The sequence below is a fragment of the Melospiza melodia genome, chromosome 20, assembly GCF_035770615.1.
Source record: "Melospiza melodia melodia isolate bMelMel2 chromosome 20, bMelMel2.pri, whole genome shotgun sequence".
Classification (NCBI taxonomy): domain Eukaryota; kingdom Metazoa; phylum Chordata; class Aves; order Passeriformes; family Passerellidae; genus Melospiza; species Melospiza melodia.
This window is the reverse complement of record NC_086213.1, coordinates 9,524,864-9,547,250: the sequence shown is the minus strand read 5'-3', so window position 1 is coordinate 9,547,250 and position 22,387 is coordinate 9,524,864. Positions and strand designations below refer to the sequence as shown.

General features: G+C 43.0%; 1 protein-coding gene across 1 annotated transcript in view; it reads right to left on the bottom strand.

Annotated features, from left to right (window-relative positions):
* GALNT9 (polypeptide N-acetylgalactosaminyltransferase 9) overlaps nt 1–22,387 on the bottom strand; it is a 129,626-nt gene that overhangs the window by 40,837 nt on the left and 66,402 nt on the right. The window contains exon 6 of the mRNA XM_063172929.1: nt 22,062–22,179. Coding sequence (XP_063028999.1) covers nt 22,062–22,179 — 118 coding nt within the window. The remainder of the gene's footprint in view (nt 1–22,061; nt 22,180–22,387) is intronic.

Genomic DNA, 22,387 nt, shown 5'->3' with positions numbered 1-22,387 from the left:
GGCCCTCATTTTTCTTCTGAATTGTCTCTATTGGCTGCACATCAAAATAAATATGTCTTGGGCATTTGACAGGGCAAAGAGCCAAGACTGCAGGTTCATGGAATTTGTTTTTTTTTTGTTTTTTTTTTTTTTTTTTTGTGATTAGTTTCTTAGTTTTCTTAAGCTTCTTTTGGAAAGGTTTAGTGGTATTTATCCACTGCAAGCAAGTGGGCAGGGCTTACAAGAGAAGCTTTGTTCAGCAGGCTTTGGTGTCAGGGAGGCTTGCTGCCTTATTTGAGTACCTCTCCTTTGTGTAGGGGATTTGTTATTTGTTTGTTGTCAAGATGCCTCTGGGCATTAGCCCCCACTCCTTATAAAGAGATTATTTTTCTATTATTTTCACGCTGTTCCCCCTCAGCAGTTTCAGCTGCTGTAACACTCAAGGATGTTCCAACAGGCAGACAGATAATGGAGGGACACTGAAAGAATTCAATGTTGTGCCTCCAGATTTTCATTCCTGACATCATTTTCCTTTGAAGTGGCTTCTCATTCCCTAGATACTGACTCCTCTTTCCTTGCCCTGCTTGATCTCTACTTTAATACAAGTTTTTAAGTGCTGCAGCTTTACTTGTGTCCACATGGCTCCGTACTACTATTACCAGACCCTGCAGAATAAAGAAGGACCAAGAAGCCTACCCCTCCTGGCAAGGCTGACCCTGGAAAATGAAATGCCTCTTGGCATTTTGATGGAAGTCATAAGGACTTCATTTTCTCCAGAACAGCTAATTTTCTTCTTGAGCCACTTACCTGGGAGCTGACCCAGTTTCAGCACCCAGGTCCAATTCCTGTGTGGGATCACAAAACCCAGGTCTTTAGAATGGGAGAGAGAGGTCACTCTGGACAGGAGGCTTAATTTGAAAATAAAACCCCAAGTCAGCAACATGGGAGGTGCCATTAGGGTAATCTCAAGGCAAGAGTATGGGGAAGAACAGGCAGACAGGGGAAAAATTAATATTACAAGGTCCTATTTCACATCTCAGCAGGCACAAGGTATGAACTTGACAGGTTTGTCCTCTGAGCAGCTGAAGGAACGAATCCCATGCACAGAGCATGAGTTCCAATGGCATAAGGCATTTCCAAGCTGTCAAAAAACCCCCAGCACTAAATTCAAGCTGTTCTGATTCACTGGTACATGACTATAGAAATAGTGAGTCTGGCACCTTTCAGCTTTCTTCAGGATTGCAGCTCTAAAAGGATGATGTCTGGAAAAACATCAACAGCTTTCAGCTTGCTAAGGCAGAAACATTTCACACAAGGCTTTTTAACACATTTGAGAAATAAATAAAATTTAAGTGCTACATGCCTCTGGATCCAGTACAGCTTACTGGTTTGTACCCTGAGCTGGCATCTCATTACCAATTTCATGGAAACCACACTCATTTGTCAACAAAGAATTGGAAATCACCCCTTTATCACTGGCCATAAACAAGCATTAGGACATCTCAGAAGTTAAGGGAAATGCAGTATCAGCAGGTTTACACAGGGCAGATAAATAAAAGCCTAAAGGAAGTGGTGGGTAATAACTTGCACAAAGGGGCAGTTGAGGTGCATGAGAAAGAAACATTAGGTTGCTTCACAAAAATCAGGCAGTAACACTGTTCAAAAAGAAAGTTATCTTGAGACACTGCACTAAATCTAGTGATGAATGTGCTGATAACTCAATACTTAGCTTTGTGTCACCACTGTAAATCAGAGGCAATTTTTCAAAAGTCTGAATGTTGTTCTTTCTTAGTCCATCTTCAGCTCAGAGTTCTCAGCTCTAATGGCAAGACCAAAATTTATAGTCCAGAACTTTGAGCTGATGCTTGTGCTAGATGGGAGCTTGTCTCCAAGAGGTTAGGCTAACATATTTCTTACTCTCACAGATTCTTAAAAGTTGTTAAGGAAGTCTGAGATTGACAAAAAGCAGAACAAGATATAGCCTAGGACTTAAGGGAAGAGATAAGAATCAAATTTTAAACACTTTCTAATACTTGCCATGCAAGTTCTTCCTTCTGGAAAGGTTCTCTTGTTCTTCACTACCAGACCAATATTTTAGAGTGCTCAGATATTTGTTTTCATGTTTAATATATATATTTATCCATGAACAAAAGTAGGTGAGCCCAGGGCTCTCCCACCAGCACAACAGAAAGCGCACTTAGGGGCTCAGTGGTGCAGGACACAATATAAAACTTTTCCTTTTGGTCCAGATACTTTAGGGCTTTTCAACACAAAGATAATTAAGATTGGTTAATTGATAGATATCGAAGCGAATGTGCATAATTTAACAAACATAGTGGGCTACTCTGCAATCTCTAATTGAGGTGGAATTCTCTTTCCATGGCAGATCTGGGTTAGCAGTCTAAGGCAACTTTGCACACAGATGTTTCCTTCGCACTTTGAATTGATTCACTCTTTCTGAATCAAATCAGCAAGACATTAGTTTCTTTGACATCTTCACTGAAAGGATGTGTCAAATTCTGAAAACACTTTGAAATTTGTCACAGACATGTAAGTGAGAGAAGTGATTTAGTCTTCAGTGTTGACATGAATAAGTGGTTTAGTGGCACCCTTTTGAAACACTGCACAGTGAAACGCATTTATGTCGGCTGGAGGAGCAATCTAAAGCAATCTGAAACTGGAGTTGGTAAACACAGAGACAACATGCAAGAAGGAAAACAGCCTCACTGAGATGCTTGGAACAAAGGCAGAGAAAAGCCTTTCACACTTTGTCAACTTACTGTACCCATACAGCATTAGAAAAATTAAAAAAAAATTAAACTGTGCAAAGATGGCTCAGCACTGGCCAGATGTCCTGACAGCAGCTCACACACCTGACCAGACCAACTGGGCTGGAGATTCTGTCCACAGCAGCTGCTTACAAGATGCGTGGAACATATCACTGAAAACTTCACCTGCAAAGCAAGGTAATGTCAGGCTCTGATTAAGATCTCATCACTGAAACCAAAGACATGGGCCTATTTAATAGATCCATTTTTTAATAGGCTCATCAACTGTACAACCATCTTCTCCCACTTGCACATGACAAGGAAGCATAAAACACTTGTGATAACCAGCTCTGTTCACATGTCTGAATCCTTCAATTAGCTTTTCCCCCTTTGTGACAAAAGAACAGTGCAGATGACACAGCACACACTGAGAAAAACCCTCCAATGCCTTCATGGATATTCACACTGGAGGAAGTGGTAGATTGAGCCCAAGGTTTGTGTTGCAGCCTGACACTGATATTTTAAGCAGCCTTTTCTAACTCACCCCTTGCCTTTCTAACCCTCTCTGAAGGGGCTGAGTTACAGCAACAAACGCTGCCACTGTGTGGTCAGTTTTTTTTAGCATACAGGTAAACACAACACACTTTTTGCACTTTATTCCCTCCCCTCAAAGGGGAAACTGAGAAGCAAATTCATTAATCTTGTTCCAGTGATGACCTGGATGCAGGAACAAATTCAGGCTTAATGTGTGTTTCTCCAATACCAGCACATCCCTCTCTACCTGTGAATGAACAAACCCTAATGATCTGCACACAAAAGCAAAGATAAGAGAAACACAGCTAGATGTGAATAAAGCAGAGAAAAGGACTGAAAAAAAACCCCTGATTCTTTTTTCTTCGGTATCACAGGGATTATTGAAATGCACTTTTCAATAGAGAAAAAAACAAATTACAGAATGAATCAATGTTTGAAATCTGTCCCATTTCAGAAGAGAAAAACAAATGCATATTTTAAATTACATTGATAATGTGTTCTTTCTTCTCATCAAATTGATTTGCACAGTATTAAATATCTAATTAAAATGCAACCACTGAATTGTTTCTCTGGAGGACAGGGAATCAGGCAGGACAGGAGGGCAGGACTGAGGCTCAAAGAGCTGCAGCACCACAGCTTCAGGTCTGGCCTTAATCCCGAGCAGCTTTCAGGGTGTGAATCACTGAGATATTCTGTCCATGCAGGGCACAGCTAACATTTACCCCTCTGTGATTATTTCTCTTCTGGTCCAAGCCCACGAGGCCAACAGACATAGTGCAATAAACAAATGTTAATGTGCCTCATTCTTGCCAGTTAATTAATAGTTCTTCTCAGAAACCATTTAGTAAATTATTTGGATGATGCATAGTGCTTTGAAGGCGTTTTGCAGTCACTAATAACACCATTCTGCCTTCCTATTCCACAGCTGGTTTCATTAATGGAATCTTTTTATGGATGAGGGCTGATCTGCAAGAATATTCACAAAAATAACACCCAGAAATATGTTCCATATAGGTTGTTCTGAATGCCTAACCTCTAAAGAGGCACAGCTGTTTCAGGAAACCATCAGTTTGCTGGCTGAGGAGACTGATTGCCTTCAGGAACCCAGAGCCTGACATTCCTGTGTTTGGTGAAGGTGCTTGCTGTGACTTTTCCAACTTTCCACAAGACACCAGAGTTCCTAACAAGGAAAAATTCACTTGCTCCATCCCTTATTGAACTCCACCAAGTCTAATGGGCTCTACTGATTCATTTTCACTTAATTGGCTCTAAGATGCTACCTCATTATTAGTTCAGCTGCAGGCATTCACACCATCTTGGAAAGGTAAATTGGACCTAAAACCAGGGAATTACTCCTTTAATTAGGTTGGATTGATCAGAAAGGCTACAAAGATCACCTGCATTAACTACAAATCAGCACATGTACCCTGCTTGGAGTCAGGGAGTGACAAATGACCACAGAAGCCCTGTCTTGCAGCACCCAGCAGTGTGAGACCAAGCCAGGGGATGTTCCAGTGTGGAATGATCCATCCAAGGGGCCACAGGCTGCAGTCAGGCTTAGCTGAAATTTGTTATTGTAATGAACTGAACCTTCTCAAAGTAGCAGATGCCAGGAGGGAAGGATGTTATATGGATTTCCAATACCAGCCAAACAGCCTCAATCTTGGAGCCAAAATTCTGTCACTCTGATGCTCTGTGGAGTGTCTTGTTTATGGACTTTTATTACTTACTGGGCTTTGTAAACCACTCATTCCAGAGCTCCCCGTGGTATCAGCAACTTATCACCACTTGCCATCAGCTGTTGCATATTATGTACATTAGTAAAGATCCCCACAGAAACACAGAACAACAGAAGCAGTTTGGTTTATTTTCCCCAGCAAGAAGGAAAATAAAAATCAAGATTTCCACAGAAATAAGGTCCTGAATACATAAAAATTAATAACAAGGCACTAAATGTTTCTGTGCCAAATAAGAGAGTGGGCAATGAAAAGCTCTTCATTGTGTTGGTGCCTGGTTAAACTCATGCACATTCTGGGAGGGATTTTAAGAATTGCCTTGTGCTCCTGTAAGTGTCCTTTTTCAATGACATGAGTGTCACAGCTGCTCAGGTGATTTTAAGGATTCTCCCTTTTTAGCACCCAACCTCTGCCATCTCGGTAAGAGCTGAACCACATAGTGGGGATGCAGAAAACACTGCTGCTGGGATGGTGCCAAAATGTATTTTAAGAAGATTCCTGTTGCTTTATTAATTTCAAGTTCCATTGAAAACCAGTCCTTAGTTACAACACAGATACCCCTGCTTGCAAAAGCTCATAAAGCAATCTTGGTTGCTTGCAAAACATCTGTACTCTGTGTGCTGTTATGGCTATAAATCTGTATTATGCTCCTCTGCACACCAGTATTTATCTTTGTTGTTTAGTGCACCCCTGCACACTGGAGAATTCATTAGGAAAACGACAGAGTCATGCAGGGTGGCTATAAATTAGTGTGCTGCTGCCTGAAGAAATGCTATTGATTTTGCATGGGACTCCTGGATTTGCATGTTTGCCAGTTAGCTTAACCATAATACCATCATGTGTATCAAAAAATACCCTCCAGAGCTGAGTCTGCAGCCCAGCTAAAGGTAAATTCTGGCAGAATGTGAAGCCTTCACAGAATGCCAGTGAAGAAAAAGGCCCCAAAACCAATCCACCAAGTGGCTTAGATTTAACTAAGCATGAAAAAGAAAAGGGAATAAAAAGGACACTGCTACACGCAGGGCAAAGAAGGAAGCCCCTGCAGGATTGCTGGAGGTGGAAGACAGGAAATTCCAAGGAGGAACATCTGCTTGCAAGCCTTGGTTTGTGCTCTCCATGTGCTGCAGCTGCCTTGGCACCTCCACCTGGGACAGGGACACCCCTGTGTCCTGTTGGCTACAAAAGCTGTGAGCTGGCTTTGACTCTTTGGCAATCAATGATTGCAGGAGAGCCAATTGATCACACATCATGATTAGCCAGATAATTTGCTTCATATTTCCATTAACGAGCCCAACAGGCATGATTAATTGCTGCAGGGGGTAGAATTTCAGCATGGCTAGTGGGGAACTTGCTTTGTAATATTGTGAATCCCATTACTGTTAATGGAAATTTAACAGCCAAATCCCCTGTGGATCACTTAGTAAAAATTACCCCTTAAGGTTAAAGGGGATTTCATTAATAGTATTCCAGGATGCTCTGATTTAAAAGTACTGTGAGTCTTTAGTGTCACACAGAAATATGCATCCCACTGTTTTCTGCATATCCCTGGTTATTATATCTATCACTTTACCCTTCTCAAATGGAATTTCAAAACACAGCTCAGCTTATTGAAATGTAAGGCACATTAAGGGTAAATTTTCTAAAAGTTATTCAAGGAGATTTATCTGCTAAATTCCTATTAATATTAATGGAAATGCCTAGACAGTACTCTGAAAATGAACCCCAACAACAATTTATCAGTTTCCTTGGTTCTTGATGCCTACATAGAGCAGAAGGCACACCACATTCCAGCCAGGATTTGGGCTGGAAATGTGGGTACCACGTTGTCACAGCTGATGACATCTAATGCTTCATCTGGCACTAGTCTGAGATGGAGACAGAGTCTTATAAATGACTGTCTGGAGCCAACACGTGGATGTCACTTCAACCTAGCAAAAGGATATGCAGAAAAGTGTTAAACTGTCACTCTAGAGTGCCTTCCTGACTGCCAATCCCTAGGAAACACCAGTGACAGAGTGCTCCCATTGTTGGGCAGTCAAGTTGATGGAGAGTTCAGTTCCTCTGGAACACAAAGCTTGTGTTCTCCAAGAGCCAGAGCCCATTAAGGCAGACACCCAGAGGAGTCACCTCCTAAATACACATGAAACAAAAGCATAACTGCAGACACTAGACAGCGTGTCTCAGACTGATGGCACCAATCAGATCCGATTTGGGTTGGATTTGGCCATTTGAATGTCAGCAGTGCTGCAGTGTGTGCATGGGCTCATCGTTTAACCTGCACCTCGACCATTCAGTGAAAACACAGCCCTGAATGCAGGCAGCTGCCTGTGCACATCTGTTTGGTAGGGTGTTCAAATCATGTGGCATTGAACACCAACAGGAACTCCCTCCAGTAACATTGTACTGATGCAAACCAATAGAAATCCACAGGTGATTGCTTAAAAAATAATAAATAGGTACTTTGATGTTTTGGTTCAAAGTGAGAGAAAAGACTGACTGGATCAAAATTCATAAGCTGGCACAGTTAGTGTCAGCCACAGCTTGATGCCACCACAGCCAAGTTATTGGCAAAACCCCTGACTAGTTTGGGAATACTCATGCACACAAGCTGAAACATCCAAATTAATCAACCCAAATAACCTGTCTATGATATCAGGCAGTTATTAGCATTAAAACCATCCCTAAAACAATTTGGCTGCCCTGGCTATGAAGAGGGATTCCCCCAGCCCACATTTCCAGGATTTAATGATACAAGGCACTGTAAGGATTTAAAATTTGTTTTCTGTTCCACTTCTACACCCCATGATTGTTTTTGTACTAAAACTGTGTCCATATTATGCAATCTGCTCCTTGTGCAGTGTGGGGCCCCAGGGTCTGTTTCCATCAAGTGGGAGAGAGGCAGCATTGAATTCTCATTAGCATGAGATAATTCTGAGCTACTTTGTCCAACTACCTGAGGGGCACGAGTGGATGGAAAGAAAGGGGGCAGCACTGAAAAACAAGCAGCCACACAGAGAAAGAGAGACCAAAGGAGCAGAACAGACAATCAGGCAAGAGATAACAGAGGTATAGGGGATACAGCAGACAAACCTCAGAACAGGATTCATTCTTGAGACCTTGAGGGTTTCAGACTTCTCCCTGTGCATCTGAGTCCAGCCCTCCTTCCAATCATTAATCAGATTCTATTTACATTCACCTCTGTGTTCATTTCCTGAGGGCACTACTTCCAATTTTACTTTCAAACATAACAAGCATAACACCTTTACAAGTCTTTACCCCACTGTCTTTCTACAGTCAGAGGGGATGTCAAAAGAAAGCTCTATGATCAACAAAGGTTAATTTCCCTACAAAACATAAGCCTCTCCTGTTTTTCCTCTGCATTAATTTCTGTCCAAACTAAAACATTTCCTTTACACTCTCACTTCATGTCGCAGACAGGACACCTGGTTAGTTGTTCTTGCAGTTAAAAAGGCATCCATATTTTTCTACCCCAAGTAATAAATTCTCTCCTTCTCATCTAGTTAGGCTTCTCCTATTAGGCAAGAAACTCCTCAAACCTTGAATGCTCCTCTTACTTTGAACATCCATTCTGAAAGGCATTTATGAGCTTTCCTGGGAGTTGCTAAGGTGCTTAAGAGGTCTGGTGTCCACAGCAGCACTGAGCTCATAAGTCACTGGCACAGCTAGAGGAGAATGTGGAACATTAGGGCCTGGTGGAGCTGAGCCAGGAGAGGCGGAGGGAGGGAGAGGAAAGTGATGAAACAGAATGAGAAACGTTGGCAAGAGCAGGAGACAGAAGGTGGAGAAAAAGTCTAAAGACTTGCCAGAAAGAAAGGATTTAAGACTGGGAAAAAAGCTGAACCAAGGTGGGAAAAGGGTATGAATTTTCAGCACAGACCTTGGACAGCTCAGGATGCTTTGGTCCTGGGCATTTGTCTCACACACTTCAGTGCCTCATCCCCACAAAACACTTCCTTTATTGCCAGTTCCATGTGCAAAAGATATCCAAACCTCCCAGACTGCCTTAGAGGGGATTTAATGAGTGCTGCTTGCATAGCACACCTGCCTGCCAGGGCTGAGAACTGAGCAAAGTCAAACACGTACCTCCCTCTGCATCTCATTTTCATGCTTGCCAAGCTGGTGCCTGTCACACAACCAGCCTGGTTACATCTACACCTTCCTTAGCCCTGCTTTGGTTCTGCCAGGCAGAACTGACAGCAGGTCTGTGTTTAGCCCAGAGACTGTTGTGAAAGCACCTAGGGATAAATAGGGATGTGGCTGACAGTCAGCCCTCCACATCTAGACTCTAGAAAAAAATGTCAGTGCACCACAAGGTATGCAGAATGACAAAACTTTATGTAAAGATCTAAAAAAGCCATCTTAAGAAGTGTGGGAATTTGCCATATTTTCATGTAGAAACTGCCTTTGACATCTGACATGTCAGGAAAGGTTGCTCCAGTAAGATGGACAACAGGGCTGTGCCTAATTAAAACAGGCAGAGGGAATGGAAAGGGAGAGAAAGTAAGTTATAGCACACTGACACATCACTGCATCTTCCTGAAGAGATACTGAATAGGGATTAATGAGGAAAGAGAAAAATGAACCACATTTCCCTCAGCAATTATTTTTGCTGTGCTTCCAGCTGGAGACAGCCACAGGTAACCTGTTCAAATGAAAGCACCTACAATGCTACAGGGCACACCATGACACCAGCCTGGCTCTGAAAGCAGCTTTCCAAAATCCCTTCCCACTTCTGTTGCAGCCCAGGGGACACCTCAGCACAATCCCAGAAGCAAAACACATTGACCCTCAAGTTAAAAAATGGCCTAGGGAGGAGATGGGAAGGAGGAGGCAAGGTGAAGGAGGAAAGTTAATGGACTGATTCAGTTTATACCAGGTCTGGTTTAACATTGAGGGTGCTCACTGAGGGCTTGGCCCCCTGATCCATTATCCACAGCTCCATCTCATGCAGGAACAGGCCAGGTTCATTTCAAGCAGCTGGTACTACCAGAGATCGTTTCCAAACTGACTTTACCAAAACTTCCCCTCTCCTCTCAGGAGGTTCCTGGCAAAGCTTGGTTTGACACAGAATTAGAGCCATGTCCCATTCTGCTGCCCTGCCCCCAGATCAGAAAAATAACAGATATTATGAGTGGAAACAGGCAAGCACTTTTGTAGGAATGCAAAAAACCATCCTTAATAATCTCTGCAGCCTTTTTGACTGAAGATCGTTCGACTCTTATGAGCAAATCCCTCCACATTTCATTTGGCATGTGTTCAAGAAGCCCCAGTTCTAGCAATACTAATGCTTCTCTCTTATCTGTTTACTTCAACAGCATTTTTTTCTGCAGTTCCTAAATCTGGCACAATACTTCCCTGGCCCTCAAAATATAATCTTCATTCTCCTCCCTATCGCTTTGTAAACATTTATTTTTTTCCCCCTCTAATGCCAGTAATCAGAAAAGCACACATTTTGAGGCTTGGAGACACCTGCCTGCATTGGCTAATCTTCCCAGAGCTCCTCTATGATTCTCAAAATCCTTCTTACTAGGCAATTTGCTTCTTCCCACTCAGCACCACAGCTGACCCTCCTTTCTGTCATACACCCCATTTTCTGTTCTTAACACCATCCTTAGCCCTGTGTGTGCAGGATATCACCCATCTGGTGAAGATTTTGTAAGCAAGATAATCACCTTATTTTTATATTAAAAAAGGCATTTCTATACAAGTAAAATCCCTTTAATAACTCCTTCCATTCTAACACTACACATGCATTGAAGATGTATCAGTTCATCAGAGCACCCAAACATTTTGGCACATGAGCAACAAATTTGTAATAGTCTCTTTTAGGTTGTACATATGTTATTGATTATGTGTATTAAAGGGACAATTTATGAACAAAACTGGTGGCTGTATATTTATAGTTAAGAAAATGGAGCTGTGCAGAACATTCACAATGGAAATTTAAAATCCACCGAATTTAGACTCTGCTTTCATTTTGTAAAATCGATTGAGGCAAACACAAAGTTTCTCTCTTTAATTCTCTTGCTACAAAATATAGCACATCCATACCTTTCTGCTTTTGGAGAGAAAAATGCTTCTGCATTTAGAATTGTGCATTTCAGATTAACTGCACTATGAAGCTCAGTGTCTCAGCATAAATCCAAGTATTTCACAGATGCCCTTGTGAGGAAGAATGGCCCAAAATGAGCACTAGTCCATGATCTCTACTTACATGTAAATATGAATACACAGATTTATGTACACAAACACACAGATGAGTTATCAAGATGGGGAGACAGAATGTGTGCATGGTGCTGCAGAAAGAGGGCATGCTTAATTCAAGGATATCAGTAAAAGAACAAGTTGAAATGTCTGTGACAAAGTCTGGCTTTGTGATGCGTCTCATGTTGGAGAGGATTACAATATTTGATTATTGATTTAAGAAAACTGAAAGTTCTTAGGTGGAGATATATGAAATAGCAGTATAAGACCCCTACCCTATCCTCAAATTATTTTCACATGCTCATTTAGCAGTCAACAAAAGAGAAACACCTCTTATAAAAATAAAATTAACTAGTGATTGGCATTGCTAAAATTTATGCACAAAAGAGAAATGAAGCATCCCAGTTATATTTTACAGGAAATCATAGAGAAAGAAAGCATGTACCCTGTCATGTGAATTTCTCTAAATATCAGCATTGGTTTCCAAGTAAAAAGACCCTGCAAAGCCAAGATCTGACATGCAGAATTCAGTTGTGGCTTGACAGTGTTCAGCACAGCATGACAACATACCACGAGACACTTCCAATGCCTTCTACTCTGTTTTACTGTAGTTGGAGAGCTGCTTGCTGTTTGGGACCCAGAAGGGCTGAGCCCAGGCCATTTTAACAGGGTGGGGAGGGCAGTGGGTGGGACAGGCTCCAGAGCCCTCTCGCTTCACAAGGCACAGCGACCCAAACTCCTTCTGACAAAGGAAATCAATACCACAGCCGGAGACGTGCCCCGGCTTGGCACACAATCCCAAATGAACAAAGGGCCTCCTCCTGCCTGAAGATCACCCCTGAGCACTGTATCAAAGCTCACCTCATTTAATGCAAGCATCTGCAGAGGGTATTTTCCCCTCCAGGCCTTCCATGTCCTTCTCTAACATTTACTGTTTGAGATCAGTAGTCCATACAATTTATCGCACCTGTCAAGGCTAATTTATTCATGCGATCTGGCACTAATCAAAAAGACTGAGATCGATGTGCCAGCAAAGCCTGACATTTATTCATATTTTAAAGTCCTATTTGACCTTGAACTGCAGCTAACTGGAGCTGAACTGTCAGCGTGCCTCAGAGGCTCGGGGGCTCTGGCAGATGGGCTGCAGGAGCGGTGTCAGGGCAGCAGGGCTGGGGCCAGCAGCAGGACAGGAGGGCACAGACAGAGGGCAGGGAACAAGCACCACTCACAGCTCGGTGCTCACACACCCACCAGCCAGCCCAGCTCATGCACCAGGGCAGCAGCAGGACAGGAGGGCACAGACAGAGGGCAGGGAACACAGCACCACTCACAGCTCGGTGCTCACACACCCACCAGCCAGCCCAGCACATGCACCAGGGCAGCAGCAGGACAGGAGGGCACAGACAGAGGGCAGGGAACACAGCACCACTCACAGCTCGGTGCTCACACACCCGCCAGCCAGCCCAGCTCATGCACCAGGGCAGCTGATGCCTTCAGATTTTAGATTTTGTATTTTTCATAGCCTACACTGCATCAGTGCCCAGCTCTAAACTCCATGGAAAGTGTAGTTAATTGTCTTCGCATTTTAGTTAGGCAAAACAATCCCTCTGTGATCCAAGGACACCTCATAGCCTCAGGCCCTGAAAAGTATGGACAAAAGTGAATTGGGGAAGGAGCAAACCGGGGGAATATGACTTCATTACCTGAAGCTGTAATTGGAGGATTAATGCCTGATATGCAAACAGACCACACTTTTATCTGAAAATCTTGTGACCATTGTCCATCTTGGGTGTAGCCTCTGCAAGGCTTTTGGCTGCCCAGAGTGGATCTATTGAAGGCCTTTAATAAATACCCACTTTATCCTTCTAACTCATCTAGCCTCTGTTCTAGGCAGCCACTCCACGGCATCCCACTTGAGACTGCACATTCCTGCAGCACAAGGGTTCAGGAGCCAGTGGATTTCTTGATGAGGGATAAGAAGGGAGGGAAGCAGGAATATGATATGTGTGTGCACAGGCAGGATATTCCACCCTTCCCCAGCTGCCAGACCGGCCCCAAGGGCTGCTCTTGGCAAGAGGAGGGGAGGCAGAGTCAGAAAATGACACCACCTCTCCTCCCTGGGGGATCAGGCCACAGAAGATGTATCAGAAACTCTGCAAGCCACCAGGAACCTGCCAGCACAACGTGGCAACACCAGCTGGAAACAGGAATAGGAAAAGCAAATCTCAAGAGGATTTTTGAGTATGTTTTGCACTCCTACTCAGGCTTTGAATGTGCTTTGCACTCCTACTCAGACCCAGAACTTTGGAGTCACTCATTCCTTCTCATGTCCATCACCCTTGTCCTTTCTTCACTCAATCAGGCCCTACAGGAACACAGGAATTTCAAGTGCAGTTCCTATAATGCATGCAGGTGCTGTAACCTCCAGTAATCATTTCAGGCTTTCAATTCAGAGCAATTAGTAGAGAAACACAATAAAGTTTGTTTTAAATAGTTTCAGCCTGACTCTGCCACCAGATGCTCTCAGACATCCCATGGGGACATCTTTGGAGCTTCTGCCTCAGTTTCCCTTGGTTAAATGAAACCAAACTCTCTTACCTGCTTCCTCAGAGCATGCCAGGAATTACAGACAGGACCTGCTCTGAGGTTATTGAATCATTTGCTTTTCTTCTGATAGGAAGATATTTGTGCAAATTACATTCTCTCAGAGACACAGAGGAAATCTAAGTGGCATTTTAGGAAGAAATATTCAACTACAGTTTTACTAAAACACGTGAATAAATTATTTTATCACAGTCAAAACACTTGACTATGTGATATGCAGTTGCACCCAAAACAGATTTTGCAAATGGATTTTGTTGCTTCTCTGGGTTCTCCTTGGCTGCATTTCTCATGCTATAAATTCTGTATGTCATATTAAATATGATTTTTCAGTGAGATCTGCTTTTTCTAAGCCTAGACTACAAATAGAAATGACAGTTATGTCATTTTGTGTTTGTTTTCGCTTTCTTTTAAACAGCTAACACCTTTCCATTATGTTGAAAGAAAGCTACCAATGGAAAGCAATTGGCATTTTGACCAATGCTTTTGTGCACATTAAATATATGTCTAACACTGCCATGAAATCTAATCTGATATTCATGGAAGAGAAACAATGACATATGAGGATACAGAGGGAATTTATCTGTGTGAATCTAGACTGGCTGCAGCACGCCAGCAGTGAAACTGCACACAGAGCTGGGTTACAATAAACATGCTAATAAAACTTTTCAGCCAACCTGTTTCTCAATTTTTCCCGAGTAGAAAACAAAATTTAGGAGCATCTTGAAATTTTGTGGCTATAAGTATTTTAATGAAGTTTTTTTTTCTGTCTGTTCTTGGCCAGATAAGGACCTGGTTCCCTGTTCTGGCTCTTTGGGGGAGAAGCACCAACTCACCTCTCAGTGCTGGCTAATCTGCTGCTCTTTCTACACAAAATGCTCTTTCAAGCACAGTGTTAAGCTGCCTTTTTTTCCATGTGTTACACACAATGCAGATAATGATAAATTTGGCACCGAGGAGTGGACCTTTATCCAACAACACAGCTACATGAATTAATCCTCCCCTGCTCCTCAGCTCAGAGGTACCTGTCACACAGGTCAGCTCAACATGCTCTGCCTTATTCAGGTGACACTAGTGCAAGGATAATTATTAGCCAGTTAGAGATTTCTTTAGCAGACCAAAAATGGTACAGCAAGAAAATGTCACATCACCTTGCAAAGCCTTCCAGGCAGAATTAAAACAGAGCCAAGCAAACCCAGGCCCCAGAACTCTTAACCCTACAAGCCCACAACTCTCAAAGATCAGCTCTGTTACCCTCATGCTCCCAAGACAAAAACTTTCACTTGCCAGTGGTGATGACTTCTGTGTTTAAAACCATAAATAATGGTGACCTGAACACTCCTGCAGGGGTAACACTTCAGCTGTGCATTTAAATATCTAAAACCCACCTCCAGACCTGCACTCAGCCCTAAGGCTTGAAAAGCATTTCCCCAGTGAGGACATTAGCCCTGGTCACTGCCAAGGGGACAGTGTGGGCTGTGACCCACACATGCAGAACTTACCCAGGCTGCTGGGCTGGGGATGAGCACACAGGACACTGCTCCAAGCCAAATCTTTGCTCCAACTGCAGAAATCTGGGCTGAAAGGACTCCTCCCATCTTGAGAGCTCTTTATGTTTCCTAGAGATTCCTGATTAAACCTCTCACCCCCCCAAAAGAACAAGAACCAGCTGGGGAGCTACTCAAAAAGTCAATTAGGAAAGGGGCATCCCCTCTCTCTGGGAACAGCTGGTATCCTGGATCACTTTCACAACTTCCTTTCCTTTTGTGTGGAAAAAGGATGCTTTCCACAGAACTGGTTTTTCTTTCTTTTTTTTTTTTTTTTAAGGATTTCTGAGAGAGATTCAAAATGGTACCAGAAAAACTCAAAGAAATCTTTTGCCAGGTGTGCTGGGAGCCAGCTAAAGACTGACTGTTGGGCACCTCTGGGTACAAAACAGCCCAAGGCAAGCTTTCAGTAATCAGCATCAAAACTTAGAGTCCTACAGACCATTTGGAGTTCTGGACGAGCTGTTATTTTGCAACACAAAATATGTTGTATCAGAAAGTTTCTGAACAGCTGTAGCTCATCTCTAGTGTTTGGTTCAGACTCATCATTAGGCAAGTGAAACCTATTTCAATCTCAATTAACACCCTCCTCTTCATTTCCCCCCCCCTCTCTCTCATCCAGTTCACACTTGCCTCTGAAGAGGAGCACATTTTAGATTGAGATCAAACCTGCAGGAAAGGGGCTGAGAAGAAAGTGGCAAAGACTAAGGAAGCATTTTTTCCCCCCCCCTCAGTTCTTTTGCTGTTGATCTCTATCTGAAATTTCCAGCCCTGTGCTTTGATAATGCCCTGGTACATGAAAGAGTTTGTAACATGAAATGTTACACTCGATGGAGCATGATGTGATACAGGAGCCAAATGGGCAGATGCTCTTTTCTGAGCCATTTCCAATGCTCCCACTTTGGAGAGGGTTTTTAAGGGTACTCACAAGCTCCAGTCCTGCACTGTGCTGGCAATTTCCTGCTACAGCACCACTCTGCTGTGTTCTGGTGAAACCATTGTTTCCCATGCAAGGTTAAAGTTATCCTTATTTTATTTAAAATAAAAATAATGAAGAAAATAAGAAAGAAAATAAAAGAGGACAGTATGGTTCAAAGAAATTGCAGATAGGATTTGGGTTCTGTCCCCAAAACCAGGATCATGCATCCCATAAAAACTACAATTAAAACTATATTAATAATCTGGTCAGAGGAAAACCCAAGTACTCTTAACTTCATCAGGGCTACATTTTAGCTGTGTGGCTGTGCTTGACACTGTTTACACATCCTGTTCTTTCATGTGGGGAAGACCCTTTACAGAGGAAACCCTCAGCTTTGCAATGTGGCTGAGGTCAGACATTTGAACCTGTCCCCAGTGCTGGTTATCACTGCAATCAGCCTGTCCTCACCTGCCTTCCCACCTTCTCCCTGGATCTGTTTTGGGGTGGGGATCTGACCTCAGGGCTGGGATCAGAGTCCCTGACAGTGCTGACAGCTCCCTCCCAGCTGTGAGCACAGATATTGCCCATGGAGCTGGCCCCTGCACACTCTGGCTATGGGCAACCCCAGGGGTGACTCTTTTTTGGTGTTTTCTTGGTGACTCTGGGTGGTTTTGGACACTCCAGGGCTGGGGTTTGGCACCTGCAGGGGCTCCTTGCCTTGCCACAAATCTGTCTCCATTTCCAGACAGAACGTGTGACTGCTGGACACAAACTTTGGCCATGGGCAGCCACCAGTGGTGCCTCTGGGTGGTTTTGGTGACTCTGGGTGGGTTTTGGTGACTCTGGGTGACTGCTGGACACAAATGCCAAGCCTGATCCCATCCTGCTTGAACCTGTGCAGCTGCAGTGGAATCAGGAGATGCTGAAGCTGGGATGTGCTGAGGGCCTGGCTCATTACTTCTGCACACCAGCACAGAACCAGCAGCTCCAGTCCCTGCTCTGAAAAGGGAAGGCAGCTGGGAATTCATGGAATGCAGGCACCACAACTTCAGTCCTTTCATGACTTCTTCATGCTTGGCTCCACGAGCTTAGCTAGCATTCCTTTACCTCAGGAATTACCTCTGAAAGTGCTAAATTAAACTGGAGGTGGGGAAAGGGGACACCTTTACTCACACACCTCATCTGGAGGGTCAGACCTGGGAGATTTATCACTGAGATCTCTGCAGCCTCAGCACTGGGGCAACTTCCAATAACAGCAGATTGCATCACTTACCAGGATTTTGCTTAGGCAGTGTAGAACTGCTCAGAAACATTTTAATAGCATTTAACTTCGTGCTGAAAATGCTGATTTATTGCACTCCAGTGTGAATAGGCATGTCTAAGGACAGAGCACGCCACTTTTTCAGATGTCAGCAACTGTGGGGTTTTGTTAACACAGTTCAAGTGATTAAATGTCTTTGAACTAAAAGGCTTTAAGACTTTTAAGTCAAAACTGAATTAATTTATACTAAAAATTATAGCTTGGGAAAGGTCCAAATAAAAATGAAGTATTTTCAGATTCACCATAATAAGACACTTTGATTAACCTCTATTTTTTGTGGAATTTTCACTTATGTTTTACCACAGCACATGTGAAAAAATGCTGGAACTTTGAGTAACTCCCCAGAACTGAGCTTCTATTTAGCTCTAAGACTAGGGACCTGGCCTCATGAATCACACAGGGCAAAAAGCATTGTCCAGAATTCAGAATTAAAGTTTGCTATACATAAACCTTGTGACATTTTTATTACAGCACACCAGTCTGGAATCTGCATTTAAAACACTGACTGCTCAGAGGAATCTAAATCTCTTTAGCTAAAGGTAATAAAATGAGGTCAAAAATTTGCTACTCAACACTCTACCATTAGCATTTCTGCTCAGAAAAAATGTAGTTCATCTATTTTTAAAGAAAGTAAAGGCAGGGCATACAACAGAAGTTGGGAAAGTATAATGATGTGCTTGTGTATGGAAGCCCATTAGGTAACGAGCTTCATTTCCTCATCAAGAGATTTTGGTGCATCTACATCAGGATTTTTTTACAGCACTTGTGTAAGGCAGAAGTGGGGCTGCATTTCTGTTGACACAACCCATGGTTTCAGCTTGGCCTCCCTCACCAACTAAAGCACAGCAGCAGAGAGCACACAGGGTCTGGGCTGGATCCTGGCTGGGATCAGCTCCTTTCAGTCCTGAGGAGCTGTGCTCCCAGAGACATCCCACTGACAGTGCCACAAAACTGGCCAAAGGTACCGGGGACACCCCTGCTGGTGTGACTCAGTGCTGCTGAGGTAAAGCAGCCTCATAAAAGGAGTTTTACTTGCAGTTATCAACGCGGCAACAGATTTTTTTAAAATGTAATTTGTTTGGATTCTTAATGGTGGAAGCAGAACTTAATTTCTGCTGCAGCATCCTTGAAAATAAATGCTTGATCTCTTTCCACCCACCATTACAGCTGACGGGCACAAAGTGAAAAGAACAGCAATTCATTCACCTTATCACTGGAGCACCAGAGGAAGAGAGGGATCCTTAGTGCAATGATTAATGACTCACTATAAAAAGATGCATCATAAACTGCTTGTATTAGGTTAAATCATAAACTAGGCTTTTAATGTTTATATGATCCCTTTCTAAATAATTAAGTGTGTCTGTAGCTCCCAGTAGGAATGGAACTCACATGATGCTTGCACAGCATGCAGCTTCTTACAGGGTCATAATTTGGGACCCTCACTTAAAGGGACCCCTGTGTGCCTCCACATTCAAGCACTGCTTGAATTTCTCTTCCTATTGGGACATCTCTCTGTACTCAGAGAGACCAATTTGATGTTCAGGAGCAGCAAAGATGATCTACCCTGATTTTAGAGTGTCTTCTTCAGCCTGTGCTCATGAAGGGCAGCTCATCCACAGAGGAGTCTGCCCACACTGGATGCTGTAATTTCCTGTGTTTAGGTGCTAATAATAACTCCCATCAGCCTCAGTAGCTGGTTGGAGAACAGTGAGACAGCAGCACCGTTTGTCCTAACAGAATTCCCCCAATTTATCCACCTTGTGGTGGAACTGCCACCTTTAAAAAACACAGTGCAAGGTGACAGTATGTAAGTGTCCATCCATTTCCTCACCATCACAAACCTGCAAATGTGTCCATTTCCCCTTTATTCCCCAGAACAGCTGGTGCTTTTTCTCAACCACACCAGAATCTCCCTCTCTTGGCAAACAGACATTGGCTTCAGTGTGAAGTCACCCCATCAGGAGAATGTTGCAGCTCTAACCACTCTAACCACCATTATTTACTCAAAAAATAATAGGAGTTGAGAAAAGAGCTGCAGACCCCTAAATACTTTCCATAGGCATAGCAGGGAACCCCAGTCTGTTGCTGCACTGCTTGTTCATACTCAATACAGAAAATCTCTTAGGTTAATTATTTAAATATTTCCATCTATGGAATTTAGAAAAGGGCAAAGCCAACAGTAGAATACTCAAGGTCATGATTTTTTAATAAACAATAGATTTCATGGGAATTAGCTGGGTTATCAAACAGTATCCTCCCAAATCAGCTCATTAGTTTCACTGAGTTTCCCTATTTCATTTTATTAAAACAATTTAAACAAGGGTTCAGTAGATGCAATGTAATCTATTTCAGACACTCCAAGCCTAATCCCTTTTCTCTTAGCAGTTACATGATAATAGTTTTCAAAAAATTAGAAAAGGATTATTGTCACAGCTGTTTCAAATAGGGACTGTTTTCAGCCAAGCATGGGCCACCACCTTCCCTACATCTTATTATTTATTATTATATTAATTTTTGTTCTTTACTTATTCATTCATGTATTCCTTCCTTTTTCTATCTTTCATTGCTTCACACATGGTCAACAGCACCCCTCTGTGCAGGTGGGGGGCAGGCACCAAATATCCCTGCATGGGTCATTGCACCAGGCCTTAGGAAAGAAGTGATTTTTTTGCAATTTACTTGAAGGTTCTGGAGTTAAAAAAACCCCCAACTTGGTAAATTCACAGTGGTTTTATAAATAGCCTAGAGAGAAGGGAGAAGGTTCCTGTGCATTTTCACACTGCTAGTTTCTGACAGCTCTGAAAGACTCACAGGAGGGGATCACACATAGGATTTGCAAATTAGGAGGCAGACACTGTATATTCCTTGCCAGGCTGGAAACACGGAGTAACAGGCCTGTGCTATGGACGCACAGCTTATTCACAACAAACTCATACTCTTGTGTTTTCATGAAACCTTTTCCAAACAGTGGGGTTAGCTTTTCTTATAGGGCAAAAAAAGCCCCCAACCAAAATAAAACCCAAAGAAAAAGAGCTGTTTCCTAGATCCAAGCTTTCTGGAGGCTTTAAGAGGTTCCCTATCCCTGAAAACCCATCCTCACTCATCTCAAATCCTTGTCTCTTCAAGCAAGTGCCATTTCATAATCCTATTAAAACCTTTGCCTCTGTTTACCAGGAGCTCTAATCGTACTCAGCAAGTCCTCCTGGCCTAAGGAAGAGCGACAGCTTTCAGATTTCTTGGGAGCCTTATTCATCAACCACGCCAGGGTTTTGCCAGAGTGTTCAATCTATTCTGGGAGCAGCCATGTGGAAAAAGCTTCAAACAGCTCAAAGCCCTGCACAATGATAAAGGAAAGCTCACACAATCCTGGTAATAGCCTGACCCTCTTAAGGAAAATTGGATGATTTGTGGTAGCAGTTTTTCTGTCCCCTCTGTGTATTCTGAACCTTAAAGTATAAGCAGTGTATTCACACAGTCCCATTACAAACCCATCCCTCTTGCAATGCTGGAATAACAAATACACACCCACATGTGAAAATAAACTCCTGCTGCAGTGACCTTCCTCCTCAGTCCAATGGTGAGAAGGAGTCTGTAGCCATTTCAGAAAAAAGAAGAGCCAGATATAAAGAACGGACTAATTTTATGTTCAGTGTTTCACCACAAGCAGAATATATGCTTTAATGAGCACATTACATGCACCAGGGACATGGTACTGGGGAGCAGGGGATAAAGAGTAAAGGGAAAATAATTAAACAGTCAGCTTTATAATGAGGAAACTCTGTTCATGCAACATTAAGTGGCCTAATTTTCAGATGCTAAGCAAAGACATGTTCCTTGGGCTTCAGGAGGACTTGTTGGCAAGCATCACCTTGAAACCAAGGGCAAAGGATCACAGGTATCAAACCTCCTTCAGGTCCAGGCCACAGGGACTGATGTTCCAAAGTCATCTGTTCGCCATGACCTGTCCAACAGGATTGAATACCTGCACCCTGTATTCTTATTCTACAAGGAGGTTCCTCAGAGTTGTAAAATATCCCAGCATTCATAATGTGTGCATGATGAACATTACAAGTGACTTCTACCAGTCTGGCCTTAGTTTTCTGTAGGTGTTGCATCTGTCAGAGCACAAATGTACAAATGTACAGCCTCAGCTCAGGGCAATGAGCACATGGAGACTCAGAGAGGCTGTTTGCACCAGGAAAGAGACTGGGAAAAGGGAAAACCTTTCTCACTGGGCTCAAACACTGACAGGGTGAGCCAATAAAGCATATTCAGTTCTCTCAAGGCTCACAAGGCCAGGAACATTCATTTACTGGCACTGTCACTTCCAGATCATCAACTTCTCCAGCACAACAGCAGATCAGTCTGACAGGAGCTCTGCTGGGCCACAAGCTCCCCTTTGCACATGCACAAAGTCTCTGTGTTACTCACCCTCATGCCCAACTCGATGTTTTCTCCTCCATAGACCTCCATGCCAGGGTCCAGCAGGCCAATCTCACCAAAATACTCTCTGTCCACCACAAAGGAGCATCCAATCATGGCTGGTGTCCTGCACAGAGAGATCAAAGCAGAAAATGAAGCCATTGATTAGCTCTTACAGGCCCCAGCTCATAACAAACGTGCACAGATTAAACAGTTCTTTGTTTCCAAGTTTATATTCTAAATTTATCTATTAGCATCAATCACATGGCACTTCATGTATGCAAGAAATTCCAGTTCTTCTCTGTTTGTGCTGTAATTTCTGAAGACTTTCTGTT